At 33.9% G+C, this 18,345-nt stretch overlaps 3 protein-coding genes across 4 annotated transcripts; 1 reads left to right on the top strand and 2 right to left on the bottom strand.

The window, feature by feature from the left end:
- The first annotated feature begins 3,156 nt into the window (after positions 1-3,156).
- Positions 3,157-6,872, top strand: LOC131624365 (protein FAR1-RELATED SEQUENCE 5-like). The gene is made up of 2 exons (XM_058895315.1): positions 3,157-3,296; positions 4,257-6,872. The coding sequence occupies exon 2, from the start codon at positions 4,359-4,361 to the stop codon at positions 6,684-6,686; it is 2,328 nt and encodes a 775-aa protein (XP_058751298.1). The 5' UTR covers positions 3,157-3,296; positions 4,257-4,358; the 3' UTR covers positions 6,687-6,872.
- Positions 6,873-7,070: 198 nt separating this feature from the next.
- Positions 7,071-11,755, bottom strand: LOC131624366 (protein WVD2-like 7). The gene is made up of 9 exons (XM_058895316.1): positions 11,504-11,755; positions 10,385-10,966; positions 9,439-9,825; positions 8,930-8,985; positions 8,745-8,819; positions 8,354-8,429; positions 8,199-8,261; positions 7,835-7,945; positions 7,071-7,618 (listed from the first exon to the last, which is right to left on the bottom strand). The coding sequence occupies exons 1-9, from the start codon at positions 11,570-11,572 to the stop codon at positions 7,361-7,363; spliced, it is 1,677 nt and encodes a 558-aa protein (XP_058751299.1). The 5' UTR covers positions 11,573-11,755; the 3' UTR covers positions 7,071-7,360.
- Positions 11,756-13,606: 1,851 nt separating this feature from the next.
- On the bottom strand, positions 13,607-17,217 carry LOC131624367 (pentatricopeptide repeat-containing protein At4g11690-like). Of its 2 annotated transcripts, none has more exons than XM_058895319.1 (2): positions 16,946-17,217; positions 13,607-16,014 (listed from the first exon to the last, which is right to left on the bottom strand). In XM_058895319.1, exon 2 carries the CDS (start codon positions 15,712-15,714, stop codon positions 13,906-13,908), a length of 1,809 nt encoding a protein of 602 aa, XP_058751302.1. In that variant the 5' UTR covers positions 15,715-16,014; positions 16,946-17,217; the 3' UTR covers positions 13,607-13,905. The 2 variants fall into 2 exon arrangements, with proteins under 2 accessions (XP_058751302.1, XP_058751300.1); XM_058895317.1 differs by having other exon boundaries at positions 16,941-17,217.
- Between the last annotated feature and the right edge of the window lie 1,128 nt (positions 17,218-18,345).

Genomic DNA, 18,345 nt, shown 5'->3' on the forward strand with positions numbered 1-18,345 from the left:
CTGTTAAGACGAAAAGGCCTTGAATGATCCAAAATGGTTTTGTGCTATAAAGGAGGAGCTGAAATCGATTGAGAAAAACAATACTTGAGAGTTACTTGATCTACCAGAAGGAAAGAAGTTGATTGGTGTAAGATGGGTCTATAAGGTGAAGGCAAATTCCAATGGTGTAATAATCAAGCATAAGGCTTGATTACTTGCAAAAGGATTTTTGTAAAGAGAATGCATAGACTTTGAAGAGGTATTTGCACCGGTTGCGAGAATTAAAAACATAAGGCTAGTTGCTTGTATTGCGAATAAAAAAATTTGGTCCATCTATCAAATGAATGTGAAATCTATGTTTTTGAGCGGACCACTTGAAGAGGAAGTTTATGTAGAGTAGCCCCCTTATTTTTTTATGAAGAACCAAGAGTTAAAGTTCTACAAGTTGAAGAAAGCGTTGCACGGTTTGAAACAAGTTCTAAGAGATTGGAACAAGAGGATAAATGATTTTTTAAAGAATATTGGCTTCAAGAAGTGTGTATCCGAACATGGTGTGTATATGAAAATGAATACAAGTGAGGGATGATCATCCTTTGTCTATATGTACACAATCTGTTGATCACAGGCAGCGACAAAAACTGCATTTGAGTGAGCTTTTGAAAGAATTTGAGATGACCAACCTTGTTCTCATGACATACTTCCTTGGAATTGAGTTTTACAAGTCCAAAAGAAACTACTCATGCACCAAAGAAGGTATGCTCTTGAGATATTGAAGAAGTTTGAAATGAAAAATTGTAATGCCTCCATTACTCCAGCTGAACCAATGTTAAAATTTTATAAGAATGAGGATGAGCAAGAGGTAAATCCAACTCATTATAGGAGGTTGAATTGATCCTTGTGTTACTTGTGCAATACACGGCCAAATTTGGCATTTAGTGTCAGTATTGTGAGTCGATTATTGGAAAGACCGAAAGTGTCTCACTTGGCAGCATTCAAGAGAATTCTAAGATACGTCAAATGATCTATTAGATGCGGATTTCTATACCCACGGTGGACACGGGCAGAAAATGCAATTTACTCGGTTTTACTGATTCCAATTGCTGCGATGATAAAGATGATTGAAAGTCTACAGTTGGGTACATCTTTATGTTTGATGGAACACCAATCTCATGGTGTTTGAAGAAGGAACTTGTAGTAGCCCTCTCATCTTGTGAGGCCGAGTATATTGTCGCTTCGTTGTATATGTGCCAGACCCGCATACCATGTGGTTGATGAATCTATTGAAGGAGTTGGGCAACGATGAGGGTGATGTTGTAACGCTCATGGTTGATAACGTTTCCGCTATTAATATTGTTAAGAACCCAATTACATGTGTGAGGAACAAGCATATTAAGATGAGGTTTCACTACTTGAGGGAACTTGTTAGTGAAGGAAATTTGAGATTGAGATATTATAGAAATGAAGACCAAGTGACTGATTTACTAACTAATGGAGTCACAATTGAAGTGTTCAAGAGGTTGAAGATGAACATATGCATGAAAGACTTGGAGAACATGAATTAAAGTGGTGTGTTAAGAGTTTTTTATAATTCAAGTTGGTGTAACCGGTTAACACGAGTGTGTAACCGCTTACATGTATCAAAATAAGTCAAATAAGTCGCAGAAAAGTGCTTTTGGAGTTGGTGTAACCTGTTACCATTGCTTGTTAATTTTCTAGTTTTAGCAGTTGTAACTGGTTACAGGTCCGAAAATTTATTTTTTTATTATTTGGCTTATGTTGCTTGTGTCTCAATTCACTTGTAAATGTTGTATAAATGCCTTGGAGATATCCTCATCAATTATAATGAAAATATATTTTCTCACCCTCAATTATCTTTCTCCCTAATTCTCCTTTTCTCTCTCTCTCTCTCTCTCTCTCTCTCTCTCTCTCTCTCTCTCTCTCCCCCCACATCCAAACCCTTCATTTTCACCAAAAGAGTGATTTCAAATTCTAACAACAATGACCGTGAAAATTCAAATGGTGATAGTTTCTTAAAGATTTGAGTTTGTGGATGTCACTTAACTCTATATTATGGAGAAGGGTATGGATATATGTGATGTGCAAATATAACCGTAAGTTGATTTTAGTGATGTTGTCAAGCAGATCAAAAGACGATAACTCTATATGTCAAACAACTTCGCGTGTTGATAGCTATCTTCAAGAGTTTTTGTGAGATATTGGATCGAACTCTAGTATGGTCGAAGGGTAGCTTCTTGGTTCGACAGGATTAAGCATGAAGTCGAAGGTTGCTCACATGCTTGTGTCGAAGATGCTAGGGTTGTTAGCATGTTAAATTAGGTTTTAGTGTTTAAACCCTAATTTGTTAAGTTAGCTTGTTTATTAAGTTGGCTTGTGTAATGGGCCTTGTGGAAAAAGCCCATTAGTTAGTATGTTAGATTTTATTATAAATAACATACTAGCCTCTCATCATTGTAAGATGCAAATCCTAATTTAGGGTGAGAGAGGTTATTTGTTATTCTTGTAAACTTGTAATCTTGTTTTAAGAGAAAGTAAAAGAATAGCAGTTATAACCAATTCTTGTGTTCTTATTCTCTTCCCTAATTCCCTATTATACTTTGTTATTGGTATCGTTTTTCACAACAGTTTTGTATGATAGTTGTTAAGAGGGAGTTGATTCCGAATGTCCACTAGTTTTGATAATGTAATCTAATCAAGAAGAAGATGATACCTTAAGCCTCATCAGTCAAATGATTCAAGTTTCAGTATAAACGATAAACGTTTTAGAGAAATCAACTTATTCACTGTGATAACGAACTTGAAGTCTCAAAGTGTAAAAGTTCGATTGTTCATGTACTTAATGCTTTAGAAAAATCAATTTATTATAAAATGACAAGATTAAATCTTGAGATACTTATCAAACCACTTCTAATTTTATTGAACTTCTTAAACTCAATTGAAGCATTAACTTGAATCAAATGATGCTTGTCCTCTAGAATTTCAAAATGATCCACCATAAAAAAGTTAATCCAATATTAAAACCTAATAAATTAACAATTCAAAATTTCCTTCCGGGTGTAAATTTAATAGAACTAACACAAATAGTAGATTTTGGTTTATTAATAATCTAACTATAAACATCTCTATAGTCCCAAAAAAAAAAAAAAAATTTAAGGGTTATTAACTGTTCGGTGCGTACTATTAGAACAGCACTCTTTGTTGTCTCTCCGTCCGGTTCACTATTCATGTCTCTGCAACCAAAACAACAGTTCCGAATATCACAAATTTTACGGTTCTTCCAATCCCCCCTCACATTCCAGGTTCTCTTCTCACTCTATTCCCTTTCAATTTTCTGAAAATCAATCTATTTACTTAATTAATTCATTCGTTAAATTTATCATTTTTAATTTCCCTCTGAACTCTGTTATGTAATATTCTCGTTAATTTTTCACAATAATGAAATTATGTGTAATTCTTTTGATTAATTACATGTTATTAGGAAATCCTAACCCTAAGACGTTGTTCATATTTTTTATGATTTTCATGAGCTGTTTATGGGAACTGCACTTTTCAATCTCTAGTTTTTTTTGGTTAAAAAGTGTTTTGTTCTGAGATTCTTATTAATGCGACAGAATCGTGGTCAAGTACAGCTGATGTAACTACAATCACCGTTGTAGAGATATCAATAACCTTGATAGATACTGGTGTTCCCAATCGTTGTCGCTTTGAGGTTGCAAAGTCATTAAAATATTTGATGTTGTGACCACAATTGTTGTCGCACTGAGGTTGCGTAACCATCAAAAATCTTGATGTCATGACCACAACTGTTGCCAAGTTATACAAAACCTAAATGCCTCGGCCACAATCGCTACGAGATTATTCAAAACTTTGACGCATTTGTTCATATCAAAGATACACAATCTGTTTTAGCTTTTAACTTGTGGGAGTTTCTCAATTGTAACAAGTATATAATTCTTCTCAATTAAAATAAACATGTAGAAAGATAGATGCTCATGAAGGGTTGAAGAACAAATTTTAGAGTGATGTATATTGTTCAAATGCAATGATTACTCCATTTTCCCAGAATTTTGTACCGCTTTTAGTTTCTTATACATTGCCCTATTAAATACTGTTTTAAGTTATTTCTTTCCATCATATTCTGCAACAGAGATATTGTGTGCGCTTCTTTTTAATATAATTATCCCTTGTCGTATTTATTTCCGTTGTCTTCTGTCACTATTGTATTTTCCCCTGATTTGTTTGCCTTTTTGTATATTTAGGACACAAGTTTCAAAGGATGTTGAACCTGATACAAAAGGCACCTTAAGGAAAATGATGCAGAAACTAAATGTCTTATAGCACCACTTCGGATAGTGGTTGATATGGGGCAGGAGAGTCTGAGCCCCGAGGATTCATCTGTTGCAGACAGTAACGTGGTTGTCGGTAAAGAAAATGATTGTCAAAGCGCAAATGCTTCTCCTGTTGGCCCTACTCAGATGGAAATTAATGATGAATGTCAGACCTCAAATATTTCCAATGAAGACCATTTTCGTATTGACGTTGGTAGAGGACAGCAGTGTCAGAACCCCGACTCAACCTCTATATCCGTGACCAATACTGATGTAACGAACGAGGAGGAAACATACGTGGCACCAAATATCGACATGGAGTTTGAATCAGAAGACCATGCTTACAAATGTTATAACAAGTACGCTATTCTGAAAGGTTTCAGCGTAAGAAAGGATTTCATCAACAAGAGTCGGATAGATGGTTCTGTGGTGTCCAGAAGATTCACCTGCCATAGACAGGGTTTCCGTCCTAACAAAGATTATATAAATCCGAAGAAATCTCAACAAGAAACAAGGACTGGTTGCTTGGCACACATGACTATTTCTCGTCAAACAAATGGTAAGTTTTGTGTCACGAGTTTCGAAACAGAACACAATCACGAGTTTGTAACACCCGGTATTGCTTATATGCTGCCATCGCAGAAAAAACTGAGTTTTGCTCACGCTGTTGAAGTGAACGTAACCGAGTCTAGGTTGGATGGAGTGCCGAAACTCGGAATGGGATTCGATTCTGAGGAGCATGCTTATGAATTTTACAATTCATATGCTGCACAAGTAGGTTTCAGTGTGAGAAAAGATTATGTAAATAGGAGTAAAGTTGATGGTGCTGTGGCATCGAGAAGATTTACTTGCTTCAGAGAAGGTTTCCGGCAGAAAGAGAAACGAGTCACGAATGGAAAGAGACCTAGGAAGGATACAAGGATTGGATGTTTAGCACAGCTGATTATTTCTCGTCAGCCGGATGGCAAGTATCATATAACTCATTTTGAAGAAAAACACAAACACGAGCTTGTTGCTGCGTGTAGAGTTCATACGTTAAGATCACAGAAGAGACTAGCTGCAACTCGAGTTGAAGACAGTATTGTCAATGGATGCAACGTGCTGCCCAAGCCGGCTGAAGGTTTTCATGATCGGGATTACGATCCTGTGGATAGTGAATATCAACTACCTTTCAAATGCAAACGAGAAATAAAAGAGGAAGAAATCGAAAAGATTAGTCACTACTTTCAAACCAAGCAATCAAAGAATCCTTCTTTCTTTTATGCTTTCCAGCTTGATGCTGAGAATCGAATAACAAATATATTTTGGGCTGATGCAAAGATGATAGTTGATTACAGTGACTTTGGTGATGTTGTTTGTTTTGATACGAGTTATAAATTTTATAATGACTCGCGCCCGTTTGCTCCATTTCTTGGTATAAATAATCACAGGCAAATGATTATCTTTGGGGCTGCACTTCTATACGACGAATCTGTCGAATCTTTTAAGTGGCTGTTTCATGTTTTCATTGAGGCTATGTCTGGAACCAAGCCGAAGACAATCTTAAGAGATCAAGATCCAATAATAGCTGAAGCTATTAATTCCGTGTTTCCTCAAACAAATCAGCGAGTTTGTGTGTGGCATGTCTATCAAGACGCGCTCAAGCAACTTAATCATGTGTCTGTTAAATCCGATTCTTTCGTAAATGATTTGAGCAGCTGCTTTTTTAATCATGAGGAAGAGGATTTTGTTATTGCATGGAATGCTTTCATGGACAAGTATAATCTGTCAGAAAACGAATGGTTGCGTCAAATATACGAAAGCAGAAACCAATGGGCCATTGCTTACGGACGGCATATTTTTTGTGCCGACATAGTAAGCTTGCTTGTGCGAGAAAATCTTACCGGAAACCTGAAAAAACACCTCAAGAATAACGACTCTGGAGTTCTTCCATTTCTCAAGCATCTTGGGAAGCTTGGGACTGATTGGCACTACAAAGAATTAGAAGCTAATTATGACACGAGCCGGCAAATGCCAGCTCTAATGGGCGATATCGTTACATTAAAGCGTGCAAGAGAACCATACACACCAAAGGTATTCGAGTTATTCCAGAAAGAATATGAAGCATGCTTAAATCTAGTGCTAAAGCTTTGTAGTGAGAATGGATCATTGTATAATTATAAAGTTAGTATATACGAACAAGTCCGAGAGTATACAGTTAGTTTCGATTCGTCTGATGAGACAATCTGTTGCAGCTGTATGAAGTTTGAGTTTGTGGGAGTTTTGTGCTGCCACGCATTAAAGGTTCTTGATTATAGAAACATAAGGATAGTTCCATCCAAGTATATCTTAAAGAGATGGACAAAAGATGCTAGAAGATAGAGTTTGAGCTTCTAGTTTTTGTAGGTAAATCTGATTGTATCATTAGAAAGCTTTTAATTTACAAAAGACACAAGTCTTGTCTTTCTTTTTTTCTTTTTGTAATTTATTGTAATCTCATTACTGTAATACAAGGCAGCATTTTATTAGCTGAAAAACTTCAAGGTTGAGTGAACAAACATGTGTAGTAATTTCATTCGGATAATGTATATTTTTTTAATTTGAAGTTGAACTTTTTCTCTCCATCATATCACTCAAGATATGTTCAAATTAGGGCCCTTTTAGCGGTCCTGAGTTGGTTAGCTATGGTTCAACTATGACAAACCAATAGGTCTCTATTTAGCCATGATAGATCTATTATGAGATCCTATTTATCCACAATTTTACCCGGAAAAATGAAAGGTCATGTGTTATAGTCCATTATCTTACACACTCTCAGATATTTCAAATGACATAAGTAATACTTTTGACATTTTAAATTACAAAATGAGGCTATTTGAATATATTGAGAGGGTGCAAAATGAAAGGTACCCTGAAATGATGAAAAGAAAAATAGACAAAAGGGTTAGGAGGCTGCCAATGTGTTGCTATAGCAACTTTGGTGCCTAGTTAATGTGGTACAGCTTCATTTCTGTGAAGCTACATTTACAAGATTCTTTCTGCTCTCAACATGGTCCTTATTTGTAAATTCTACCATTTTTGTTCCAATATTGAACATTTGGTGATGTATTCTCATGAGTTGTAATCTTCATGGAGTTTGAAGTCAGAGGATGATGATGAGTCAAGGTATGATGATGACCACTCTTTCCCATGAAATTCTTGGTGCCATTGTTTTTCAGAGAAGGTTTGTTTGGAGTTGGAGAAGTTTTGCACTCTGCCATACTTGGAGTGAGATATCTTCCCACATTAGGTAGTTCAGAATGTGTTAGTGGAACCTGCGAGACAAACAAAAGACGGACTTTTACCAAATTTTTACTATTACATTTATAGACACCGAACAAGACACTAACACGTCGACATCAGTAATAATTTGATGTAATTGAATTTGTCGGTAACGTTTCAATATCCGATAATGACATGTGTCGGACACCAGACACAACTTCAATTTGAATTATCGGAGCTATATCGATTATGGACTTGATGATATTTACCTTTCTTGTCTCAATATTTGATGCTTTCCTTTCCTTATAAAAATCAGGTAATGGTCTGGCTTGGAAGCAAAAGCTTTGGCGCAGTTTTCTAATCTCAGTCCCCGCTTTTGCCTGCAAATAAGAGGATTGGTCATTATTATTGTCACAATAATATACTTCTCATGTTTAGTTTCTATAAAAATTTCATCCAATTTTAGTTCTTAATTTGGTGATTTTCAGTGAAATTTTAATCTATGTTGGTCTCTGAAATCACCAAATTAGAGACTAAATATCGATTTAAGTTTTTGTAGAAACTAAACTTGAAAAAAGTGCATTTTAAAATGACTTAAAATATATTTAACTTCATTAATTGTGAGAAACCAACCTTAAGTTTTGTATGCAGCTGCACTTTTTGTACTTCATTAGCATTGAACTTTTCTTCAAGTTTCTATAATTGAAAAAGATTAGTTGACATGAAATATGAAGCAAACCTTAAAAAATCAATTGAATAGAAGAGAAACTTGAGGATTTTAGTTTTACCTTCTTTCTTGATGCAGCCCTTTCTTCTGTCCTTAAGCTGAAAGGGGATGATATAATTGGTGATCTCATTTTTTTTCTGCACGCAGATAAAACATTGAATATTTTAGTGAGATCATAATGTGTTGGTTGATAATGCTTGTGTATGCATATGCAGAATCGGTGTCTTTCAGAGTGAGTTTGACGTAAAGGGATTTGTGTTTGGATTTCATTTACTCAAACATTGAATTGTTTTAGATAGAATTGTTTCTATCAAAACTAGGTTTCAATAAGATATGTTTTCAAACATCACAAAATCGCGTTTAGAGCTTTGGAATCGCAGTTTCTATTATGGATTTTAACCAATACTCTGAAAATTTCATGACTCATGTGATCAGAGTGAAAAATGACTTACTCTCCAGAGAGCAAGCGCCATTTCGGACCGGATGTATGGTTGCGCGATGTCGATGAATCAATAGCTGTTTTGTTCCTATGATTATACAAAATTTATAAGCACAATATCAGGATGAGAAAACTTAACACTAAAAGAAAAGAGTTCTACATTATAAATTATAATTAATAACTGTTGAAATCTGATACCTTCTATTTTCTGTTAATGGAGTCAATGAAGAATGCTTTTGCATCTCCTTGGAAGCCTGCAATTGGTGAAAATTTCAGCATTTGTTAACAACAATTGCAACTTCAAATATCACACCAAAATTGAAGTTGAAGGACTATTAAGGACCTGTTTGGATGGACTTATTTGACCTTATCTATTCCTATAAGTTTTGTGTCACTGTTTAAGAGAGACTTCATCATAACAGCTTATGACACTTTTCATAAAAAAAATTTAACTTATTTTTGTTAATTCTTCAAGATAGCAAATGAAAACAACTTATAACATATATAAAAACAACTTAACTTATTTTATATTTTGTCATAAAAATAGCTTATGCGAGTTTACTCATAAGCGCTTATCTTGATAAGCATTTATGTTATAACTGCAAATAAGATGTTTATCCAAACAAGCCCTAAATCAAGATACGACTCGCAGATAACATAAGAACTACTAGTAAGGAACTGAAAAGAAAAGCAAAGAAGCTGAATACCATGGTTGGAGTTCTCAGAGGAGTCGAACTATCCTTTGAAACCTTGGAAGAAGAAGAAGAAGAAGAACCAACTTTTGTGCTTTCAAATCTCCTCATAACTGACGCAGTCAATCGATTAAATTCTCTAATTGGCGTAAAATTAACTTTCTTTGGAGTTGATCTCTTTTTATCTGCGTTGCTTAATGTAGAAGGCTCGTTGCTCATTGTTGGAGTAGCAAAGTTATCTATTTTGGAAGAAATAGGAGTAATAGGAGTACTGGATTTAACCGGTGTAGTAGTTGTAAACTTTGAGGTTCCATGATTAGATTTTAACAACTTAAAGGAAGAAACTGGTGGTTTCTTCTTGCTGGTTGATGCCAAAACTTCTTGATCATAGTTAGAGACATGCTGCAATTAGTATCACTATGTTAGTACTATAACTATGGCATAAAAAAATACACAGTTTCAGTCCCTCTATTTTGTCTCATTTACGATTTTCGGTCTTCTAAAAAAGTGACAAGCAAGATATACTTATGTCATCAATTTAGCTGCTAACCACATAAGTGGGGGTTGCATTCTCTGCGGACACAAATTCCACGTATTCATACCGTCGCCATATTGGTAGCCGTTGGATCAAGATTAAACAATCTAGATTTCAAGCTCAATGTTTTAGAGTAAACAGATGCTTGTTTTTTTATCGTCTGATATCAATCTACAGCCACTAATGTACTAACGGCGTGAATGCGTGGAATTTGTGCCTGGAGTAGATCCAAATAAAATCCACGTAAGTATGTTACTTATCACATCATCAACCAATCAACCCCAAATGCATCGATCGGGATCATGACAATGTCAGACATTTTGATGCCTAGGAAACTAAAATCGTGAATTTGAAAATGTAGGTACCAAAATCGAAAATAAAGCGACCAAGAGAGAAAAACTGCAAAAATGTATTTAAGTTAAAAACCTTTAATATCGGGGTCATGATTGGAGTTGTTGCACCATGCTTTTCACTTATCTCCTTAAGTGTATCAACATTTTCAATCTTTTTTCGCAATTCAACCATCATTGAATTCCTTAAAACAGCTTCTTTTTGCATTTTTGCTTCAGATTCTTCTAACTTGTTACTTTCTGAAACGAGTCTCTCTACATTTGGATCTAAATCATGACTCAGAACCTTTGTATCTTGTTCTTCCTTAACATCAAAACTCAAAACCTTTGTGTCTTGTTTTTCCTTAACAACAATTTCATACTTTGGACTTTTATTGATCTCCTCATCATTTTCTTGTTTTTCTGTAACATTATTTTGCGCAGCAGCATTGTTTGCTTCTTGCGCAAGCAATGCAGCAGCTGCTTTTTGAGCTGCAAGTTTCTTGTAATGAGCTTCAAAGAAAGCTTTCTTCTGGGCAACTGAACCTGGTTTCGAGTACATTTCCGCTTCTTCTACATAGCGGTTTTGAGTGAAACTAGACCATTTCTCCCATGCCAGTGTCTCTGTCATGAACCTCCCAAATGAAATTGATTGTCCCAGTGCATGATTTGTGTTGTTCTGTCAAATTCACAAGTTTCATAAAACATAATATGTAACTTGCGGAAAATATTTCTGATGTAATTTAAAGTTGTAAACAAAACGCGACTCGTCTACATAAACTACTTTAAATCTAAACCTACTTCAATTGAGCTAAATACAATTACTACATAATACAATCTATTTTCAACATAACCCAATCAAGCATCAAAGATTATCATAGAAACAAAAAAAGTTATCAAGTACATGAAAAATCAGTTACAAGGGTTTCCAAAAGTAGGCAAAAATAATATTTAAAAAAGTATTTTTATTATTATTTGCACCCCCAAAAAACTTCAAAGATTCACAAGCATTTAATAAGCAAAATCTCAACTTCATGAAAATCACTTAAAAGGGTTCTACACATTTAAGAGATTATAGTAATTTAATGTTACCAAATCATAAATAAACACCAAATTAGGAAATTTCATTTCTCTTTACTCATATTCTTTTCATAAACTACATGCATGAATAAAAGTGGAAGTTAAAACTTAAAGGTGACTAATGAATGAACTTTACCTCATTGACTTCATTGGAAATTCCAGAAGCATAACAAAACGGTTGCATGAGACAAGCTGAGTCTCCCATGTTGTTGCTGTTTTTCTTTTTCACTCCAACGTTAAAAAACTTGACAAGATCCAAACTTTGTGACAATTATTGTGACCCTGTTTATTTAGTTGCATTATTTTATTAGTAGGAGTATATTCATTTTATGTAGCCGTTTGATTAGTGCTACAGTACACATTCAAATTTGAAATTTGAAATGTAAAGAAAGACATGTGTGTGAATGATGTGGAAAACAGAACCTTTAACAGAATTCTTAAAAAGTGTGATGTTGTTGTTGGTGGTGCTGTGTGTATCTTGTCTTGTTTCCAAAGTGTGTGGGGTCCACCAACAACAAATTGTTTAGAGGAGCCTCACTCCTTTTAATTAAATTGTTTAACTACAGTTAAATTAGTTGACTAATAGATAATTACAATTAATATTATTAAAAAATCAAGAGAGTAAAAAAATTGAACAACATGATATACAAATTTTTTAAGAGATGATATTTTATAAATATTAACAACTTAATACATAAATATAAATAGATACTATGTCAGAGATTAAACATTGAACCAACAATTTACATTCATTTAATTAAACTATCGCATTGTAAAGAGATATTCTATCCATCCGGATACAATTATAAATTAATTGATTCTCGATTCAATTTTGAGATCGTATTATCATTTATAAACAATACTTAGTCAGAACCATGACCTCTCGGTACGAATTCTAAATAACTATGGTCCATTCCCCTAGGAACCAGAGCGTATGAAGAAAAAAAAGTGTATACCAATTTTAAAATAAAAAATTGTGTGGAAAGTATTTTTAAAGTTTTTACCAAATTGATTATAGAATTTTTTTTTTTTTAACAATTTTTTTTATCTCATTAACATGTTGTCATTTTTTTAATATTGGTTTGAGCCCACATTGTGAAAAGTGTTTGAAAAAAATCTTATCACTTTATGTTGTCGATTTGTTATGTTGGCTTGTTTGAATTGTTGAACCATCAATTTAAACTGATGTTTGTTCTTGTTGAACACCGTGGAAGAAGTTTCTTTAATAGAATTAATTGTTCTATTAATAAATAGGAGTATAGATGAAAATAATAAGGAAGGTATGCACATGTTTTTAAAGTATGTTTTCAGTGTTCAAGTGTTAAATGTTGATTAGACACCAAATAGGATCGAATTGGTCAGTTATACCAGTTGAATTGAGAATGGAAAGGTTAATTGGTCTAATCTAATGGTTAGATTGAATAAACTATTAAATAAATGAGAACTGGTCAGAATTGACTAAAGTCGTTAAAATCGATGAAACGACCGTTTTAAAAAATCGACGGGTTAAATACTTGTTTTTTTAAAAGATAAAACGACGTGTTTTGATAATTTTTTTAAAAAATTAAAATATAAATAGAGTTTGTTCAATTTAGAACAATTTTTCTTTCGGATTTATATTTTGTTCTATTTTATTGTGTGTAATGATTACGTATAAAATTTAAATTTAAGTGTAATGATTATGTATAGAATTTAAATTTAAAAAATTACTGATATTTTGTAGGTGTTATAATATTTTTTAGGCTTAATTGCAACTTTGGTCCCCCTATTTTGTATTTTTCTCGATTTTAGTCCCCCCATTTTTAAATCCACGATTTTGGTCCCCTTTTGAGTTTTCTATTGAAAAAAAGACAGGAATATGGACTAATTTTTGTAGAAAAAAGCAAAATAGGGGGACGAAAATTGCACAGAAAACTTAAAAAGGGGACTAGAATAGTGATTTTTAAAATAGAAGGATCAAAATCAAGAAAAAGACAAAATAGGGGGACTAAAGTTGCAATTAAGCCTATTTTTTTAGAGACAGAGTCTTCCGATTTGACCGATTTAATAATTATATAGTTGTTATTCACGCGGATTTATTCATGCGGTTTGACTAATGACTTAATATTTGACCAATAAATCAGTGACACAATATTCTTACCAGTTTGATGACGGTCTAATTTTTAAAACATTATTTTGTTTGTTGTGCTTTATAACCTTCTTCGGTTTTGCTCTTGTCCATCATTAAGGTGAAATCATCCCATAGACTTATAGATGAACTATGAAGTAATAATAACGTGATTTGAGATATTTTCTTTCAAGTATTAACTTGTTTCTTCAAAATCATAAATGTTGATCTATGACCTATCAGCTCACAACTAACACTTTGTCTTCATAACAACTTTAGGGGAAGAGTTCAATTCTCCTCAAGACCATTTAAAATCTCCCAGTTCACATGGTTTACTTCTCAAGACATTCTAATGAATTTAAAGCTCTTGTAAACGGAAAAACAAAAACAGGATTATATGGATTGAATAGAGTAACACTATGAATTACAAATTATATTACACTTTCAAGATCAACATCCAAAGCATCACTTTTGTCTTTATGAACCATATTGTACAAAGAAATTGATGGCTTTAGTCCCAAATTTACCATATGTTGTAAAACAATCTCAGCTTCCTTCAACTTTTCATCCTTGCAAAGAAGACCTATGGTTGAACAAAAACTTGCTACATTTGGAACCATTCCTTTGCCAATCATTTCTTTAATTAACCTAAGAGCCCTATAAGAGCTTCCTTCTTTGCAATAACCATGAATCATTATATCATACATGACACTACTTGGTTCCAACTTTACTTCATCCAATGATTTAAACAGTTTAGATGCTTCTTTCATGCTACCATTCATGCACAACCCATGCATTAGTACACCATATGTATAAACATCTGAAACCAAACCAGATTTCCCCATTAAAGAATGTATCTCAAATGCTTTTTCCATATGATTTATTCTCACAAACCCATTAAGTAGAATTGTATATGTCACTTTTGTAGGAGGAATGTTTCTCTCTTCCATTTCCTTGACCACATTAAGAGCTCCGGCTAAATTTCCAACTTTCGAGTATCCTGCGATCAGAGTATTATATGTCACAACCGTTGGCGATAGTCCATTTGACTTCAATTCATTATATAATCTAACAGCAGTGTCAATCTTTCCAACATCACAATAACCTTTGATCAATGTGTTATATGTAAATATGTTAGGGCTTAGGCCAATACGGCTAACACGATACACCAACTTTACTGCTTCTCCAAGCTTCTTCGTTTGACACAACCCGTTTATCAGAAGGTTGTATGTCATAATACTACATGCTATACCTTTCTCACGCATTTCTTCAAACACGTTAAAAGCTTTATCTATGTTCCCATCATTGCAGTATTCACCGATCACGCAACTGTAAGTATAAACATTAGGCACAATTCCACTTTGCTTCATGTTTTCATACATTTGAAATCCTTCCTTTTGAAGGCCTTGTTTGAAAAACCCATTTATTAATACGCTGTAAGTATGCTGATTGGCAACTAAATCCAATCGTTCCATCTTGCAAAACAACTTCTTTGCTAAATGAACATCACCGTTCTTGCAACAACCATCAATTAATGTAGTGTATATGACAACATTAGGAGACAAACCCATTACTTCCATCATAGCAAGAAGCTGGAAACTTTTCATCAGGTCACCGGCTTCGCAACAACCCTTGATCATGATTCCAAAACTGTAAACATCTAGAACAACCTTGTTCTTTAGCTCGTTGAAGACTAACCATGCTTTGGCAAAACAATTTGATCTGATAAGTAAGTTCAAAAGATTGTTGAATGTGTTTGATATAGGAGCATGGCCCATGTGAATCATCTGGTGCAAGAAATGGAGGGCTTCATCAGGTGACTGAGAATGGACATAAGCATTAACAATTGATTCATAGAGAAGACGGCAGGTTGAACTAGAGGTGAAATGGGTTTGTGTTAGTTGGTCCATAAGTCCAGAGGTGGAGAACATAGAAGAAGAGATTTGACCTGAAATTATGCGCACAAGTACAGATTGAGCTTGGGATTGCATGCCAGAGGAGAGGAGATGATTTAAGATGAATGATACGGATTGGGAGGTGTGTTGAAAGCTTTGACATGTTGAGGAAATGAAGAATGAGAATGCTTTTTCTGGAGGAACTTTCACCATCTTCTGAATCAAAACCAGAGCTTCGTGAGAAGGAGACATATTTCTCTTATCAGTAATACTGTCACCTCTGGCATATAAATAAGTGTATGTTGCATTTTGCACAGTACATAGTAGAAGAAACCCCAACAGCATGTTTCAAATGGTAAACCACATCCATAATTCAGTTGAAGGTTATTGATAACCAAATTTTACACAGGACTAAATACCAACCAAAACAGTTTTCCGTAAAGCAAGTCGCAAATCTCAGCCATCCATTAAAATAGCAATTTATTCTTCGTTTATCATAGTAATCCACTGGGGGACCACTTCCTAACCAGTCCCCTTATTCTGAGCATACTAACTTGTTTCATTTCCTTGAAGTTTGCTTGAGAATACTTTTGTGATATGTGAGTTTCTCTATGTCAGCTGTCTTTGGAAGTACTTTATTCTAATCTGCACAAAAAGGTAAAGATGACGTTTTAAGAAAGGTTCCAGAGGAAATAATCAAAGTAATTAACTAGTCATTAATTACAGTTTTTTGCAAATTTGAAACCCATAAAGTACAATAACTGATGATGGAAAATAAAACATGGTCATGAGTAAAAATAAAATGAAGCCATTAATACAGCACAAAGCAAAGAAAATGGCAGCGGTGACTCTCAACTTGAAACACAAAAAGAAGAAATAACTGAAAAATATTGAGTGGCATCTCCTCCAGCTACTTTATTAAGAATCCAAGCAATTTTAAACAACATAGATAGAATAGAACTATACTTCTAATTTGAAAAATCCAAGGAGATCCCTCAAATCAACAACATATGCATTCTACTAAAGAATAAACCCCATATTCGATCTTAAGTGATTACTATAGCATCATCAAACCCCATAAATTGGCATCACATTAACTAACCAGCCAATTTTTCAAATCCCTATTACTAAAGAATAAACTCCCGCAAATTTAAATTGAGCAAATGATACATACACATCTAAACGAATAATAAACCAATCCTTGAAGCACCTTGACTCAGAACTTGTTAAGATGAACTTTTACTCGACCAAACAAAAATAATACATTCTCAACAAACAGTGTCTATTTGCAAACATGCTACAACAATTATAAACGAGTTATGCGCAAAATCAACATAAGCAAACTCATTGTGGCATTTCAACAAACACCTTGTTTGCAAACTCAAGCCTATGCCATAAGTGTAATTCTCATCAATGGTATCAACAGAAACAAGTCAAGAATAGAAATTAGTTGGGCATTAACAAAATTTGATTACCATTAAATTTTTACCGGAAAAATTAACATCGCTCAAACAATGAAAAAAAAAAAGAGCTATAACAAGAACGCAGCAATGGATGGGTATGAGAGTTACCTTACCGTAAGGAAGAGGAAGATAGATATAGAGAAGTACAATGGCTTTGGTTCTATGAAGAATCTGGATGGCGGCGATTTATCGGAGTTTAACAGCTTTGAGTCGGCGAGCCTTGTCGCGCGGTTGGTGCTGCCACTAGAGGTGGGAAAATTACAGAAATCATCTAAGTAAGATTTTGAAAAATATTATTAATTAAAATAAGTTAAAACCATTTTACAACGTTTCGGCCAATTTTTGGTTTTATATTTGGAGCAGAATTAATTTTGAGTGAGTAAAATTGATTTTGAGATGTATAATTACTCTCAAATCAAAATTCTACTCGGGCTTACAATTTGTAACTTTCCATTTTAAACATTATTTTTCCACTCAAATTTCTTTTTCAAAGTCACTTTAGTCACTTTTGTAGAGTTTTATTAACACAGTTCATTCTGTTACCGAGCAAAGATATAAGATATAGAGACGCAGATTCAAATTCAACATTTCACCTATACATCTTTTTCAAGTCACTTTTGTAGAGTTTTATTAAGACAGTTCATTCAGTAATTGTGCAAAGATATTAGATACAAAGACGCAGATTCAAACTCGCATCATCTCACTTATTATCCTTTTTCAAATCACTTTTGTAAAGTTTTATTAAGATAATTCATTCAGTAACTGTGCAGAGACATTAGATACAAAGACACAAATTCAAACTTACAACATCTCACTTATACACCTTTTTCAAGTCACTTTTGTAGAGTTTTATTAAGACAGTTCATTCAATAACTATGCAGAGACATTAGATACAAAGACGCGGAATCAAACTCACAACATCTCACTTATACACCTTTTTCTAGTCACTTTTGTAAAGTTTTATCAAGACAGGTCATTCAGTAACTTTGAAGAGACATTAGATACAAAGACACAGAATCAAACTCACAACATCTCACTTATACACCTTTTTCAAGTCACTTTTGTAAAGTTTTATCAAGACAGATCATTCAGTAACTTTGCAGAGACATTGGATACAAAGACGCAGAATCAAACTCACAACATCTCACTTATACACCCTTTTCAAGTCACTTTTGTAAAGTTTTATCAAAACAGATCATTCAGTAACTTTACAGAGACATTGGATACAAAGACGCAAAATCAAACTCACAACATCTCACTTATACACCTTTAAAGATTGAAATTAAGACCGAAGATCACTAAGCTACTTGATCAATAAAAACTCTAAATTCATCTCTTTTCACTATATAACCAATTGTATAACCAAACACAAGCTTCAAATATGAATTTTATTCTTTGAACTCTTATCACCGAGTGACACATGAATGCAATATTTATCTGTTGTAAGAAAATCCAACACATTTAACTGTTGTGTTGTAAGAAAATAAACGTCTGCAAATCCTACATCAACGGA

This window comes from Vicia villosa, unplaced genomic scaffold, assembly GCF_029867415.1.
Source record: "Vicia villosa cultivar HV-30 ecotype Madison, WI unplaced genomic scaffold, Vvil1.0 ctg.000114F_1_1, whole genome shotgun sequence".
NCBI lineage: Eukaryota > Viridiplantae > Streptophyta > Magnoliopsida > Fabales > Fabaceae > Vicia > Vicia villosa.